The sequence below is a fragment of the Dermacentor silvarum genome, chromosome 1 (genome assembly GCF_013339745.2).
Source record: "Dermacentor silvarum isolate Dsil-2018 chromosome 1, BIME_Dsil_1.4, whole genome shotgun sequence".
Taxonomy (NCBI): Eukaryota; Metazoa; Arthropoda; class Arachnida; order Ixodida; family Ixodidae; genus Dermacentor; species Dermacentor silvarum.
Genome location: NC_051154.1, coordinates 190,638,590 through 190,656,090, shown reverse-complemented (window position 1 = coordinate 190,656,090; position 17,501 = coordinate 190,638,590). Strand labels below are relative to the sequence as shown.

Below are 17,501 nucleotides of genomic sequence, written 5' to 3'. Positions count from 1 at the left end.
ACGTAACCGCTTATAGTGCAGGACCGGATAAAGTGCGGTGTTTTCAGACTCCCGTTAATTTTCCCGTAGCACTCCATGTATACACGTATCGCTTATAGTGCAGTTGCGGGAAACGAAATACCGGTTACAGTGCGGCTGCCTGGGAGTACGGAAGTCAGCGGAGACGGCGAACGCTCCCCTCAAACGGGCGCCCCAAGGAGAGCTCAAGGAAGAAAGAGACGAAGTGGAGGAGAAGGGCACGTGGTGCAAACTAACAGCCAGTGAGGCTGAAACCAGAATCTTGAGTGCGAGTCGTGAAATACCACGGCGTGCATAGTGAGCGAGGGCCACGAAACTTCCAACGCCCGCCAACGCTCGCTTCACGATAACGGCAGTAAACGAAACTGTAGGGAGCGGGCGGCGCCGGCACGGCACGGCACGGCGAAGGGCGCACTTGGAGACCGTGGAATGTGAGGGAGAAGGGTGGTAAGGAAGCGGATTTCGCCGCTGCAATTCCACCGCTTTGGTGGCTCCCCTCGCCCTCCCTTGTAGCTCCCTCACTTTCGACTGTCACCGTGCGCGCCCGCTGCCGTGCAGGCGCCGCCGCTCCAGCCAGCCCGGCGCCAGCTCCCCGAAGTGTCGTTTTCTGCCGTTATCGAGAAGCGGGCATTTGCCGGGGTGGGCAGTTTCGTTGGCCGGCCTGGGACAGCACCGCTGCTTCCCTCTGCGCCGTAGCCGCAGCGTGCAAAGTCAACACGTGACTAGAAAGTAGAGGAAGGATAAAGGAGAAAGAAGGGTTCACTGCCATTTTCTACGCGTGGCTACGGTAGCGTGGCTGAGACGTCGGCACGTACACGCATGTTCCGGCGCAACGCAGAATCGGCGACCTTGCCATTGAGAGAGGGTGAAACTTTCGCCGCGTTTTTTTTCTTTCCTTTTTTTTTTGTTTTGTTCGCGCGCGACATTGAGGGGTCTCTCTAAGCTTTTACTCTATGGCGGTGCCGGAACAATGCCGGTCGGAGGCGCCGCTGCGTGATTTGGTTCGAATTAACGAGATTCCGACTGTAAATTGAATGCAAACGTTCTAGCCGCATTCCTCGACTGTCGCATAAGCGTGGCAGCTCGGTGCACATGTATTGCATATGTGCGGGCCTTGAAAATTTTTGCTTTGGTTATAGTGCGGTACTGCTTATAGTGCGGATATTCGCAACTCCGGCGACTTACGTTATAAGCGGTCTACACTGTAGAAGAATTTCAACGGAAATCTTTAACGTGTAGAAAAACTGTCAATCAAATTGATCGATTTCTATAGGCGCAGTAAAGAAAGAGTTAACTAGGCTTGAAAGCACAACGCAAAGTTCAGGAAGACCAGTGATTTGAGGGTGCCAGATTATCTTTTCATTGTGTTTCTTGTGGTTTGAACGATCAAAGGTTATGTCTGTTTGGCCACAAGCTAACGTGACATGAGGTTTATGTGTATTCAATGTTTATTGCTACGACTTGTGGAGGTTGGCTCCCTGTAGATAAAAGCTCATGAATGACTTTTCATGCAGATAACACAATAAGACAACACTTTATCTACAGTAAATGGTATTGGCATTTTCAGAACTTACCTTGCACCACATCTGAGAGAGAGTTCTTGGCAAAGTTGTCCTCAACTTCTTTGCAAGGAAAAAACAGCTTCCCATGCTGCTTGGTATTCTCAGCGTCGGGGTTCACAGAAGCAGCGCCATGGATGTTGAACAAATTTCCTTGCACCTGTAAAAGTCATGGGCTTCACTAAGATAATCGGTTACCATTACAGTATTGTTGTGGTGGCATTGTTAGTTCAGACAGTCTAAATGTATCACTGGGTATCAACACAGAATGAGAAGAAAAGAAGAAAAAAAGCCTGCAACCTCAAATCTAAACAATAGCCACAAGAAACCTAACATTAAACAAACACCGATTTTCAAAGAACAATGCAAAACAGATTTATAGTAAGGTACAATTTAAAAGTGGCACAAGCAGCATTGGCTAAGACCTCTGCCATCAACCCTTATTCCTTATAAAGCACAGATAAGTCTCATAGTGCTGTCTTCAACAAAAACAAAGCCTCAAGGAGCCTTGCAACACCATCTAAGAAAGGTGTAGAAAACATCTGGAACTAAGAACATCACCTAATGGAGCGTTTCTAATAAGAAGTTTCCTAATGCACCTTGTAGGAGCAGAGTTATCGGCAATTAAATACTGCTCCTTCTGCCCCTTCCATCCATCAACCATCAACTTCCATTTTGTTGTTCTTTCTGCAGCAGAAGCTGTGCCGCACAGGGCTAGACAGAGTGACACAGGCAATGTTCCACGTAGCTCAACTGGGTGTCAACTCCAACATTGGTGACTTGCAATGCTGCTGTTCTTGCACAGAAAACAACACCACATGGCACCACTTACTCTGCGCCTGAAGCTAGATAGGCAGTTTATTCTTGCAATTTCATTGCTCTTACGGCTCGTGTTGCTTTCTAACACCTGTGTTATGCTTCAACATAACAAGGAAACAACAGTTGGTTGCGAAAGCTTCAAGAGTGGTTTGGTGCCAAGTATTGCTCGCTGCATCAATGCCAAACATATTCAACTGTGACCTTCCACTTGTAACCACAGCATGAAAAAGCAGCAAGATGTCTGGATGATACTATGCCAATATGTTCGTAGGACTGAGTGATCGGGCCTGAAGTCGCATGCCTGGGCTAGACTGAGGGCAATGCAGAATTGGTGTTTAGGTTACCAGGCGGCAACTACTGTGAGGGTGCCTACCAGTTCATCTGTGCACTTACTGGAGGGAACACGTTAAGCTCGCATGTAGCCAGAAAAATTCATGCTGAATTTGTGCAACAGTGCCTAAACAGCCGGCGGTGTGCAGTCAAGGTCGCATGCAACATTTGCACTTGACGGCATGGCCTGCATTGCAATAGCATGTGGTGCACGTTGGGCTGTACGGTGGGCAAATGTGAAATGCCCCTGCAATGCCACAAGACCATCCCAAAATTTTACACAGACTGAAGCACAACATTAAGCAACACTCTGCAAACAAATTTTCCGTACTGCTGGCAACTGTAAAAACGCATCAAATACTTTTCATTTGAAGTTCTTTTTTTTTACTGTGTGGGAACCCTCGGGTCCCATGACCGCCGCACGCGCAGCGAACGTCGCGGCAGACGCATGCGCGCCAGGGAGAGTTGGGAGAGGGGAAACTTTCCTTTCGCGGGTGGCGCACGGGAATTGCAAGCGCTAGCAGCGCCATCGGGTGGGTCACGTGAGATCCCGCGGACGTCGCCCGGGTCTCTTTAGTCCCCAGCAAGCGGCGACAGCGGAAGTCTCCGCCGCCACTCCCGTATTCCCGCACATGGTTAGTCAACCGCATTCTTGCCGCGGATTGCCGTGGCCCCCCCGTATTCCCCAGTTGGTAAGTCGGAAGCCCTTCTTTACCTAGTGTATTATTCTCTTCGAGGGAACCCTCAGCGATGTCAACTATAGCTAGCTTGCCTGCTCGAAGTGTTAGTTGCAGTCGTAATAAATGCTGTCCCAGTGTACACGTGGTTGTCGTATATTGTTTCCTCGAGCTTCTACCGGACCGCGGTTGATGCGCAGGCATGCACCAACCACGAGGTTCGATGTGTCGAGGCAGAGGGCCGTTGGCATCCCCCATATCCCGACATTTTGGCGTTCCCAACGTGGGGCAAGCTCTTGGAAAACGGGACGACGATTGGTTCGGATGCGAGGAAGCCTGAAGGCTTTGTCCGGACCAGCGTTAGGCCTCAACCGAAGGCGTGATTGCTAGCTAGATTGGGCATGTGCTTTCTTGAGTGCGAGTTAACGCAGCACTAGTGTCACCGAACTCGTGTAGACGCTGATATTTGCAGCGAGTTCTCTCCTAAGAGTACGCCCGAAGCGAGTGAGTGCAGCAGCCGACACGGTGGTCGATTTTCCCTGTACATATGTAAATAGCCTCCTTTCTGTATCTTTGGCTCTGGGAGCTGGGCGCCGGAAACGCTGGCTAGGACGTCAGTGGGGCGCAGTCCCAGGAGTCTGCTCGGAAGCTACGTGTTGAGCAGGGAGCGGGGACCACTTAGCTAGGCCTGCATCTCCTCGCGGCGGCTCATTGGAACCCTTTATGGGTCTTTTGTGGCATTGGTATCCGTCATGGACGCGATTAGGCCTAAGGCTCTGCGGAGCTGCCGGTCGCATGTTCGAAGACGACCATGCCGTGACATTTAGCGGGTGCAACCGGATTCGCTAGTTCTACTACACTCGCCCGAGCGGAGAAACCTCGTTCGAAATACAAAACTTTTTTTCAGATGAACTCAATATTTTGCGGGCGGAATAACCGAAATCTCGGGGGACCAGAGAGCGCTTTGTTCACATGAGCATCGCCCACTTCCGCGCTGTATCGGACTGGAAAAATTCGGTCAAAGCGAATAACTTCATTCAAACGAACTGGATTGTTTTTTTTTCTAGTTGCCGCATAAAGCTATGCGGTAGACGGGTGGTTCAGCATCGTGTCAGACGGCAGACGCTGCGGCGGCCTCTACTGCGTTAATTCTAAGTGTTTGCGGAGTGCATTTGAGCGACTTCGCAGAACGAGTGAAGCCACCTCGACTTGCAATTGCTGCTATGGTCTACGTCCCTGCCTGCTGTCTTGGCCCCTCCCTGTTCGCGGCCCGATGCAGCAGCACATGGCTGCCACAATGAGGGAAGCCCACCATCATACACTCCCACGAGGATGCGTCGGTGCGAGGTTCATCGAGCAGGCGCGCGCGCCGCTTCAAGAAAGTCCTGACCCACTGTTCCCGAGGGGACATTGCGGCGGGCATCTTGAGGGCAAGCCATCTTCAGTTCCCGTCATCGTCAACCACTGTGACGGCTGCCACATGTGGGCGGCCACCACACAGGACTGTGCTGCCTATCAACGTGGATTCGGACATTTCCTGCCGGAGTTTACCATCGCATCTGCCCAGATACTTTGTCAATGCCGTCGTTCCAGCGATTTCTCCACCGTAGGGCAATATTGAAGGGTGGAGGGATGTGGGAACCCTCGGGTCCCATGACCGCCGCACGCGCAGCGAACGTCGCGGCAGACGCATGCGCGCCAGGGAGAGTTGGGAGAGGGGAAACTTTCCTTGCGCAGGCGGCGCACGGGAATCGCAAGCGCTAGCAGCGCCACCGGGTGGGTCATGTGAGATCCTGCGGACATCGCCCGGGTCTCTTTGGTCCCCAGCAAGCGGCGACGGCGGACGTCTCCGCCGCCACTCCCATATTCCCGCACGTGGTTAGTCAACCGCGTTCTTGCCGCGGCAATCGCCGAGGCCCCCCCGTATTCCCCAGTTGGTAAGTCGGAAGCCCTTCTTTACCTAGTGTATTATTCTCTTCGACGGAACCCTCAGCGATGTCAACTATAGCTAGCTGGCCTGCTCGAAGTGTTAGTTGCAGTCGTAATAAATGCTGTCCGAGTGTACACGTGGTTGTCGTCTATTGTTTCCTCGAGCTTGTACCAGACCGCGGTTGATGCGCAGGCATGCGCCAACCGCGGGGCTCGGTGTGTCGAGGCAGAGGGCAGTTGGCATCCCCCATATCCCGACAACTGTCCAATTGGTCACCCCCCCGAGTGTCCAAGAAAGACAACTGTAGACGACCATTGCTGGATGACAACAAGGTACAGAACACCACAGAGAATTTATCAAAACAAGAAAACAAGACAAGGCGCAGCTAGTGCCACTAAACATTTTTTTCTAATGTGTGAGCTCATAAAACTGCGACAAATTTGATCTGGCTGTCACGCTAAACTTAAAATTTAACCTGGCAACGAATACTGCACCGACCAGTTGTCACTGCTCCTCATAGTTGTGATATCACATAACTTCAGCCGGTTGGTGTAGCATAGTTAAGATTCTGGAAGACCAATGCTTACACAAAGCACACGCATGCCCAGCGTTTAGAAGAACATGAGACACATGACCAGCGCTTAGACGAAGCACATCTGTATCCCTCTTTTCTGCGTGTTTCGTCAAAATATTACGAAACCCTTTAACTACAGTGTGCTTCACAATCAGATTGCGGTTCTGGCACGTAAAACCCTAGAATTTAATTAATTCACACAATATAACTAAAGAAACAAAAATTCTGGAGTTTCACGTGCCAAAACTATGATCTCATTATGAGGGACACCGTAATGGAGGAAATCTCGATTCACATAGGGTTCTTTAACGTTCACCCAAATCTAAGTACACAAACTTTTTTGCATTTTGCCTTCATCGAAATGTGGCCACCGCAGCTGGGAATCAAACCTGTGACCTTGAGCTTAGCAGTGCTATGCAGTAGCCACTAAGCCACCCTGGCAGGTAACCAAAGGAACATCAAGTGGGAAAAGATCTCTAGTGGAACTGGGAGTGTAGGGAAGAAAGTGCACCAATGTAAAATAAGCTGGACAAGTTCACTGTCCACCTCTTTGACCACATGCACGTAAACACTATAGTTTTTAGATTAAAAAAAAGAAAGAAAAATGGTATGCTTTAAATACAGCCCATCTCTGTTCCTCACCTGGTCCACGAGGGAGGCTGGAGCATCATACAAGTTCTTGATTAGGTACTCAAAGATGTGCAGAAGTCTTGCAATGTAGATAATTTGGATGTCTTTCAATGGGCTGCAGCCAAAGAGAAAGAAGAGAGCAAGTATAGAAAAAAAGATAAAGCTCCTTAAAATTTCAAATCATGAAACTTCCAAGATAATATGATGGCATCTCCTGCCCTTCAAACTCTCTGAGGCAATCCTACCACATTTTAACCTTTTAACCCCAAAGTTGTATTCAAAGAAAAATTTTTTACTCCTTCTGCCAAATTTTTCTGCAAGTTAGCCTGATTCAAAGATATATAGTGAAACCTCATTTTAGCGAAGCCGCATCTGACATGCTTTCACTATATTCAATATTTGTTATACATGCTGATATCGGTGTGAAAAATTTTAGATTTACTTCGTCATATTGGGCGAAGTTACCCTCGAGCCCGGCGTGGCCTGGGCACCAAATCAACCTGTGGCATTGGTTCGGTGTGGGTTTGAGCAGCCTTAAAGCTGCAGCAGGTATTCTACCGGCCATGAAGAGCCGGCAGGCTTCCTGCGAGTTCGATAATATTACGGATGACACTCTCATACGCTCCTGAAACCACACAGCTAGGACTATACCCGTGGCCTCTGCCTTCGTAGCCGAGGTGGTTCGCAAGGAAGCGCTAGTGATTAATTGCAAATCGTTGTTTACGGCTGTGATTACATGGCGGTGCCTATCGTAGCTGGCTGCGTCGATGTACATGGCACTGGAGTCGGTTCTGAATTGTTTATGGAGCCATTAGACGTCTGGCCTGTACGTCTGGCCTCGTGGTAGTCGTGGTGCATGTTTTTGGGTACCGGTGCCACCGAGATTCGTTCCCGAACGTCGGACGTTCCCAATCGTCGCCCGTTCCAATTCTAGCCAGAGAGATTCTTGCTCACCAGCTTTTCAAGTGGAGAAGAGGCGACTGGCCTAAGAAGGATACAGACGGACGTATATCCGCATCTGTTAAAATTGCACACTATACATCCAGCGCTTTACCCGGCTAAATGTCCGTGGTGCGGAGGTAGGCCGACACTCTACCACGTTTCGTGAGGATGCGCACGGAAGCCCAGAGACGTGAACTCTAGTTTAGGCAATTGTACAATACTTAGTACGGAGCAGTGGGAGGCACAGCTTGCCAGTTCGGACCTGGGAGTGCAACTATCAAGTCCGGCGGGCGGCGGAGGCCAGTGGAGCCCTGGATGGAGGGCCCCACCCATAAGACTATGACCGATTCCCTTTTTTCCTTTTGAATAAAGTCTTTCATTCATTCAGTCGTCATATTGAGGTTCAAGCATATTATTTGTATGGTTTATTGCCAATAATCCCGCAGAATATTTAGCAAGCTCGTCCTGAAATAAACAGTTTGCCTTTAACACACATCACATGTGAGTTTAAAATAACAATGTCTGCACAAATGATAACTGAAGGGATCTAAAACCCGAAAAGGATATGCAAAAGGGTTCAAGCACCGTTGCATGCGCTGGAATAAGCCAACAAGCATGTGCTTTCTTAGACAAAGAAAAATTAACTAGGGACTGCACATGTATGTCTCCTCTATAGCAATACAGTCAACTCCAGTTATTTCAATCTTGATTGTATGGATAGAATTGACCTAGTTATCTAGTGGGTCGAATTAAAACAAGATGTAGAAAAAGTCCAATCACATAAGGTAGGGATGGGCGAATACAGCGTAGAACCCTTATAACGTAAGTCGCCGGAGACGCGAATATCTGCACTATAAGCGGTACCGCACTATAACCAAAACAACGATTTTCAAGCCCTGCACTTATGCAAAACATGTATGAAAAACAGCATGGGCTCTCATAATACACAAACACACATGCACAGGGGGAAGCACAATGGGGCAAGCAATGATGTGCCAGGATACGAAATTCCATGACAATGCCAACACTTCAAGTTGACGAAGTTTCCTCAGAGGGACTTCAAAGCAACAAATGGGGAACAGGCCAAAGAAATGCAATAGAAATGACATATTTCCTACCTCTGGGACACTGGGGCCACATTAATTATTGTCTTGGCAACACTCAGTAGTACCACTTTCTTCTGCATTAGCTGGAGGTTGTGAAACAAAAAAAGCAGCAGCTGGGTGTGCTCCACATTCATGTCTGAAAAGACAAGAAAGAATGCAGGTATAGTCATATACTATAAATCAAAATATGCAAATAGTACACTTGTAATGCCCATTTTGTGGTGGAAATTCTTTTACGAATTTGAATATGTGGCATAGGAGGTGTGGAAAATGTGCTGTTTACTTGCAAAATAACTTGTGCGGCATCAATGGGAATCTAACAACACGAATCAGACATCAAAGTGGCCTGTCTACTTGATGGCCAGCCTTTTGAACGCCAGAAACATGTTGTTTTGGATATTTTTTCACCGTAAGTGCAAAAGTAGGTCTGGAAAGCTCCAGCGATTCATGTTTCAAGCTTCAGCTTGGTACTGATGATTGCAAGAGTAGAGCAGAGTTTCTGGTGGCCTCTCTCATGTCAACGTGGATAGATGAAAACATTTTGCTGCCTGCCTCTCTGCAATTTCGTATCCTTGTAGGACCATAAATGATGCATCGCACTGAGAGTCCTCAGTGCTGCAAGTCCTCACTTTTGTTCCAAGAAATGTCAAGCCTCATTTAGCCTTTTTGTGTGGCCATGCTTTTCTGTCAACTCTAAAACATGAATAAACTGAAAGCAACAGACAAGAGAAAATAACTAATGTACTGCTGGTATTACAATTACGAAAGCCGTGCACAATGAATAGGTCATGAAATAAATAGAAAAGTTTTGGTGTTCTTAAAAGAAATTCAGCACAGACATAGTTAATAAGTTAGGTGAAGCTGAAAAACCTATGGGTTTTTCTAAAGAAGGTAGCTTTCCCAGAAAAGCATTACAACATTTAAACTACAGTGAACAAATTCTACACAGTAGTCGGAACCAAAGGTATGTAATGATGCGTAGCACTGCTGCTGTTCAGTGGTAACAATTGAAACATCCACACACAATGCGCAAATGCATAAACATTACTTGAACAGCTTGCACAATTTCTCAGACCCCTGTCACATATTTAAAATACAACAGCTTATTAAAAAAAATAATTAAGTTGAGAGATATCAGAGCGCAACAATTGTTATGTGCTATATGTCTACGGCTTAACACATATGCTAGTTTCAAGAAACTAAGTGATGGAGGGCAAGCTCATAAAGCACATGCCTTCACTCTCGTCCACGTGCGATGAAAGGATGGCCTTCTGCATGGTGTTGAGCACCAGGCGAAAGATGAGTATGCAAGCTGTGTCATTCTCACTCCTCAGGTCATCCTTGTCTTTTTGCTGTCTCAGCAAAAGAACCTGAGGGCATACAGACAATATTTTGCATTGTCAAGTTTTTCAAAATGCAAAGCACACACTATCATTGCCACTATCTATTGCATTCTGTTGAAACTATGAAACACATCAAATGTAAATGTCATTCACTACATAAATTGTAAAATATTTCCAAGGAACAATTTTCAGGCAAATCCTGCGACACTTGATAAAATGATCCATAAAAGAATTTTTGTCGTATCTAAGAGCTCCCCCCAAACAGTACCTTTAACGGAATGCTTTCTCACAAGAATTGGATCAGCACGTAATATTAAAAGAGCAACAAGTGGTTAAACATTATACTTCTCTCAAGCCAGTGTTGCCCCTCAACTCTTATTCCGTGCAGACATGGCTATGTCCTGCTTCCATGTGCACAATGTTGGGCAGTGACATGAGTTATCTATTTCCGGTTGGTTTGAACCGAGTGTGCTCCTGCATATTTACCACAATTTTCTCATTACTGTAGTAATGATGGCCTCAAAATGAAGATAACATGCAGTACTTGCACTTTCATCAGTGTGTAATCACTCTCTACACACACCTGCAGTGTTGCGCACTGCAGGTGTGTGCACTGCAGGCACTACACACACCGCAGCACAGCGTTTGTACCATTCATGTTTCTAGTGCCAAGGAGGAGGAGGAGGAGGAACAAACTTTATTCGGGAAAAAGAAAACAAATGCTTCTTTCTACTTGCACCAATGGGGGGAGGGGGGGGGGGTCGTAAGCTCAGGACTTCTGCGGCCTGACCAGTCTGCCGGGTTCGCCAAACCAGTCTGTGCTGGTCACACGAGTCCGAGCTGGAGCGCGATCGGAGATCATTGTTCGAAACGCGTTCTGTTCAGTTGATGCAATGTCACAAAGTGGGCAGTATGCAAAATTTGGGAGAACGGGAGGGAGAGAGTAGCCTATCGGCAAGCAGTGACCTACCCATAGGTTTACGTGCCTCGATTGTCTGCTTGCAGACAATGTACTACAAAACGAAGTATTGTCGCCTTCCAATGAATAAAATATTTATATAAAAAATATATTTTTTCTTCTCAAGCTTCAACACGTCCTCAAATAGTAATACATATGACTTCTACAATTTATAACTATTAGTTTCTCTGCGTGGACGCTAAGTGGTGTCATGCACAAAAAAAAAAAAAAAAGAAGGAAAAAAAGGAGCGATGGGAACAGTGGCACTTTCAAGAGCAACAACAACATTCCTCTGGCTTGTTGGCACCTGGTGATGCGGTCGAATTCGCCGCACAATTAACACACAGTTCGTTTCTAGAAACTATTTCTCCCGTCTCTTAAAACGTATTTTGCACCTCCAACCACTCTGCTCCCTCCTCAAGCAACGTCAACGCAACAACCGAAGCTCCCATTGCAAGCATCATTTTCTCAAATTAGACTATGGATTGGATCCGAACATGCCATTCCATAGCCGCAGCCGCCGTTTGGATCCAATCCACCAGATGTGCCATGCGAAGCCAGTCTCGTAACAAGCGCATGACCGCTCGAACTTCACATATGTCATCGCGTTCTGCTCCTAGCAGACAACGTGCTCGGTTTCAAAACGATTAAAAGGAGCGTGTCATCATTTTGACGTCACCAAAAACGTGGCCGCGCCTCGCAGCTGACAACGTCGGCATGGCCTAGGCCAATCGTGGGTGACGTAACCGAACGCGTCCTCCGAGCAACGATCTCCAATCGCGGACCTGGACAGCACAGCCTCCCACTGTGTGTGTAGGGTTGGTAATGAGAGGGGTGTTCGGTGTGTAGGGGCATTCCCCAAGTGGTTGGTATAATGATACAAGTTCTCCACAGTGCAGACATTTGTAAATGTTTAGGTTGTATAGCGTAAAAATTATGGCCTCAAAATGAAGTTTACATGCAGCAGTCGCATTTTTTACAGTGTGCGGTCACTGCATTTTACTCTCTACACACACCTACAGTGCAAGATGAGCACAACGCAGCGTTTGCACCATTCATGTTTCTAGTGCCAAAGAATATATCTCTACACCTATGAGAACTCCTTCGTTCATACAGGAACCCCTTCAAACCAAATTGACTGCCTCACCACTGAACTATTGCTAACCTTTGACACATTCTTCCTCACCTCTCGCCTCGGTGCAGCCTCACAAAACTACCACAAAGCAATTTTTCAGAAGTTACTGCTTTCCACTCCTTCCCTCACAAGCGTGCGCAAATACTAAAATGCTCATGTACAGGTAACAGCTGTAGCAGATGATCCGCATTCTCATGCAGAAGTACGAGAGTGGTTTGAGAAAACATCTAAATAGTCGCCGACCGATTTTCCGGACGTCGCACGGACCAGAAAATTGTCCAAAAAAATCAAACAGCCCGAAAAACTCGTTCCCCTTCCGACAAACTAGAGATTTCGCCCCAAATTTTGTCATTTTTGCGAAAGCAGCAACCGGAAGCACCTTCTCCGCCACGATGGAACGCGAAGCGAGCGCACGTGTGCGAGGCGGGCCTGCATCCCTCGACCCGGCGATCTTGCCACTGCGGGCGTGACCTTTCCCCCTCCCTTCATTCAAACCTGATCCTGCCGCTTGCTGCAGCTGGTCTAGCCCGCCAAGCCGGCACTGTCTTCTTTTCCAGTTGATGTTGCCGATGCGCTGGTACATGCTGTGACACATCACACTCGATGAGCGCAGACACGCGCTGTCAAACGCTGGTGGCGTGTGGAAGCGCCGCTGGAGAAGTGAGCGAAGTGACCTTCGTGCTGTTGTCTGTCGCTTCAACGCAAACTGAGCGCCAAGAACACACAGCACGCACAAACCTACGAGCCGCCGACGCACCTACACTGCTAGACTCTGCCCCAATGCAGATCACTTTCAAGATACGGCCCGCGTGACTGCGCGCCGCCGTGCAGTACGCAGTTGATGCCAGAGTACAGTACAACGCCGCCCCGCTATCCCTCCCCTCTCGCTCCCTCACCGGTGCCTCGAGCGCAACGGAAGAAGGCGCGCTTCCTCCCTGCTTTTCATCCGCGCGCGAGATTTCAGACGCGGTTGTCGGCTCCCCTCCCACGTTTGCACTCGCACATACAGCATACAGCGCGCGGCGACTGCGTTATCGCCCTTCGACTTGATACCGAATATCTATGAGCCAAAACCAATTTTAGGGCCAGAACGCGTCAAGACACCATCTTTATAGCAAACACGGATCTCAAGGGCTATACTTTTGCTGGCGGAAACCGAAAATACGTCATAGTTGTCGCCCCCAGCACTTTGGGCGGCCAATGCCATCGTCAAGCCACCAAGCCAAGTGACATGAAAAGTCAAAATGGCCGCTCGGGCCGGCGCGGGGTGGCAGTACGCAACGTATGATGCGGGTACAGTCCCACAGTTGCGACGCAACAGCGGGGTTACCAATGCATTGGGTTCTATGGGAGCTGTGCCGGGACCGGCCGAAAACGACGTAACAGCTGGGAAAACGCAGCCCCCGGGAACGTAACAGCGGGGTTCTACTGTAACACTATACGACGCTACGACGCCATCATGATGCTTGCTCTTCATTTCCGATGCCTCGCACTTGTGCGAAACGACACGCGTCCACGCATCATGTACCTGGTGTGACATTCGAAAGATGAGTGCTTCGACGAAAACGGAAAACGGTTGCGCGTTACAAACCGCCTTTTTCATTTTCCTGTGCTGCCCTCTGCCGCGCGCCGCTGGAAACGTTTTGGAAGGGTGCTGGGGCTTTCGTTGATTTGTGAACCTGCGCCCGTGTTAAGTACGCATCAGTTGTGCGTTTCGTGGATCGCGAATAATTATTAATGGCTTCTGCGGGGCAGCATGTCGTTCCTGGAAGCCATGTAGCACTCACCAGCTATATACATGTAGGGTGAGCAGGCCTGAGTGTGCTCTTTTTTTTACAGTGCGGCCGATAAAGGCACGCTGAGTTCCCTCTGCCGTCGCGGCTGCTTTGGAGTTTGTTGTCGCTAACTCCTGCACTTGCACCTCGCTTTTTTTGTAATTCTTTTTACACATTCTTTAGAGATTTCGCATAAATAAGATGTTTTCGAGTGCGCAGCCTTCCGCGTTGGATTTAGCAAAGCGATGCACTTTATTGGTTACATCAGCATCTACAGCCACAGATCGTTGTTAGCGTCAAAAAATGGGGGAAAGGCGCTGATATGAAAGAATGTCAAAACGCAGAATAAAACACACATATCTGCTCATATGAGCCTTACATGCAGGGCGTGCCTTACATGCAGGGCGTGCCTTACATGCAGGGCTATTTGTAAGACGGTCAGTCGCTCCACACCGATAGCATGCTCAAAGTTCATGGCACCTTGTATTGGATGCCTGCAAGCTTTGGCTTTGCACTTGTCACAACGAACTTGTTGATCTGTCTGGTCTGATGATTGAGAGAAACTTTGTGCTTCTTTAACGGGATGAACTGAGGCATCATCGCAAGATTCCTTAGCTTGACTCACGGCCTGTTCATACTGATTTGCGATCGTGAGAGCTCATGAGAGCGTCAGTGAGGAGCCTTCAAAAAGCAACCGCTCACGTAAATGATTTGTCGCTTTCGAGACAAGCTGATCACGTAGCATTTCATCAGTAAGCCTTCCAAAATTACAGTCGGCAATGAGGCTTTTTAAAGGAGCGATGTATTTTTCCACTGTCTCGCCTGCATGTTGAGCACGGCGACCGAACTGCTGTCGAGCCGCGATGAGTTGACTGAACGCTTGAAATGGTCAGAAAGCAAGGAGATTGCAGAGTCATATGCGTCCTTCATCGACAAGGTGTCACCTGCATACGAAGGGCCGGCAGCAGGAGTAGCGGTAGTAGCCGTACCAGAGCCCGACGGCAAGTCCGCTGACTTCAGTGTAGAGAAAATCCGCTGCCCCTCCCTGCCAGGACAAGTGAGCGGAATTGCTGTGCGGCATTCGGCTGGAAGCTCGGAAGCATGTGGGGATTGAGTGTTGCGCCGGCGTCATGGCGCGGGCTAACACCTGTTCTGCCGTCCCCCGGTTTTCTCCGTCCCCCGGTTTCGCCCGTCCTCCGCATAACCAGTTCCCGCTGGTGGCGCTGCGCACGCGGCGGTTGGGCTGAGGGCAGGGGCGCTGACGTCACGAGGCGGCCGGTTTTTCGGCTGCTAGCGGCGGAGCGTTGCTCGGGACTTCTCTCCGGGACCAGCGCACGGTACGTTCATGCTTTCCTCTCGTCCGCCGACACCTTTGTGACTAGGACTGGAGCTCGCGCACGGTGCCTTTTCCCGTGCGGGGAGCGCGTACTTTGTGCTGATCCTTTCCCGACGCTAAGCCGACGAGCGGTGCCATTAGTGCTCGCGTGAGGTCGTACCCCGCCGAGTCGCACTTGCCGAAAGCCTAAGCCGAAGGATATTGCCCGTGCTCTCGCGAGTTGACCCATTGGTTATCGCCAGAGCAAGTAGCATAGCCGCCGGGACTTTTCCTAGCCGCGTGTCCCAGCTTGAGCCTGTGCTCTCGCCGCGACGTGCTATAGGCGCCTGTTGTATTTTCGCCCTGGTGCGGGACCCCTTTGGCTCCCCGCCGCGCGGACGTTTGTGCAGTGCTGGTGCCAACGGTTTCAGTAAACGGTTTCCGTCAACTCAGGGCTTTACTGTGTTTTTGCGTGCGTCGCTCGGTAGCCCCTTGTGGCCTCTGAGCTCGCGCGCGAGCGGTGCTGGAGGCGACGGCTGACGCGGCCCTGTGGCTCGCTAAGCTCGAACCCGCGGTGGTTGGTCTCCTGTGAGACACCAAGAACCCACAAGCTCCGGAAGCCACCATACACGTCTCAAAGGCCTGCTTCCACTGGTCTCATGGGACAGCCGAATGATCAGGTGAACGCAGGAAGGGCAGTGGCTGTTGTAATCCCGGAACGCTCATTGTGGTCACCTAGCAGGGGAAATCACCAGCAAACTTGCCCTTGCATGGGCTGAATCCTCATCGCCAATGTGTTGTATTCAGAAGAACATAGAAGAATGATGCAACCGATGCACGTACATCATCATCTTCACTTTATTGTCCCCACGCGACTTCCTTCTTCCATATACGGCACTTGTGTGTGGTCATACAGTTGAATCTCGTTAATTCGAACATGCTTAATTAATTCAAACTGCCGGTTTATTCGAACTGACGCTGTGGTACCGTCGAAGTTATGTGCATTTCAATAAGCAAAATTCTCGGTAATTCGAACGCAAAAGCACTTGCGACTGTTAATTCGAACATACCGCAAACCGACAATGCTCTCAGCAGCGCGCGAAACAACGCGGCGGCACCTCCGACCGGCATTGCTCCGACACCGCCATAGAGCAAAAGCTTAGGAGAGACTCCTTAATGCAGCGGCGGAGGCCCAGTCCGGCCAATGAAATTGCTCACGCCGGCAAACGCTCGCTCCCCGATAACGACAGACAACGAAACTTCAGGGAGTGGGTTAAGCTGGCAGACCGGCGGCGCCGGCACCCTCGCCGGCAAACGCTCGCTTCCCGATAATGACAGACAACGAAATTTCAGGGAGTGGGTTAAGCTGGTGGACCGGCGGCGCCGGCACGAACGCCGGCAAACGCTCGCTTCCCCGATAACGACAGACAACGAAACTTCAGGGAGCGGGTTAAGCTGCCGCCGGACCGGCTGGACCCGCAGCGCCGGCACCCACGCCGGCAAAGGCTCGCTTCACGATAACGGCAGAAAACAGGGAGTGCCAGCTGGCTGTACCGGCGGCGCCTGGCGCGCACGGAGACAGTCGAAGAGGAGGGAGCTGCGAGGGAGCTGAGAGAGAGGGCGAGGGGAGCCACCGAAGCCACTGCCACCGAAGCGGCGGAGTTGCCCTCCGCTTCCCTGCCGCCCTCCTCCGTCACCTTCGACGGTCTCTGTGCACGCCCGCACGCTGCCATTTGGCACCGTCCACTCCCTGAAGTTTCGTTTGCTGCCGTTATCGGGAACCGAGTGTTGGCCAGCGTGGGCAGTTGCGCGCCGCAATATTTCACGACTTGTTTGTGCATCGTGCTATGGTGCTCGAATACTTCAACAATACGTCCTTTCTATAATTCGAACTTCTTTTAATTCGAACAAATTTCTGGGCCCCTTTGAGTTCGAATTATCGAGATTCGACTGCACTATGCTGAGCTGATCTTAATGGAGTCAAAGGAGATTGCCCTATGCTCTTACGAGCAGGCCCACTGGTCATCGTGGGGGTGTGCAGCATAGCCGCTGGGACACTCTTCCCTTAACGTCATGTTGCAAGGAGCCATCTTCCCAGAGCAACATGCTAGCGGTGCCTTTCTGTACTTTCGCACATGGCATGGGAGCCTCCGTTTCCAGGGCCGCACGGGGACAGGGTGTTCGTGCAGTGTTGGGCGTCACCAGAGGCAAATGAACCTGTTTTAGTTAACTTAGGGCAATATTGTGCTTCGTGCAGTGCACAGCTCAGCGTTCTTTGCAGGCCGAGTGGCGCACTAGTTTACACGAGGCGACAGCTGACGAGGCCCTGCAGTCTGCTAAGCCCAAATCCACGATGGTTGATACTATTGTGAAATACGAGACCCTCACAA

At 49.8% G+C, this 17,501-nt stretch overlaps 1 protein-coding gene across 4 annotated transcripts in view; it reads right to left on the bottom strand.

Annotated features, from left to right (window-relative positions):
- The window catches only part of LOC119436549 (E3 ubiquitin-protein ligase UBR4-like), a 465,665-nt gene that overhangs the window by 328,087 nt on the left and 120,077 nt on the right, over window positions 1–17,501 (bottom strand). For all 4 annotated transcript variants that reach the window (XM_037703422.2, XM_037703424.2, XM_037703425.2 and 1 more), the window contains 4 exons: window positions 9,820–9,955; window positions 8,598–8,721; window positions 6,550–6,652; window positions 1,593–1,737 (listed from right to left, as the gene is read on the bottom strand). In XM_037703422.2, coding sequence (XP_037559350.1) covers window positions 1,593–1,737; window positions 6,550–6,652; window positions 8,598–8,721; window positions 9,820–9,955 — 508 coding nt within the window. The remainder of the gene's footprint in view (window positions 1–1,592; window positions 1,738–6,549; window positions 6,653–8,597; window positions 8,722–9,819; window positions 9,956–17,501) is intronic.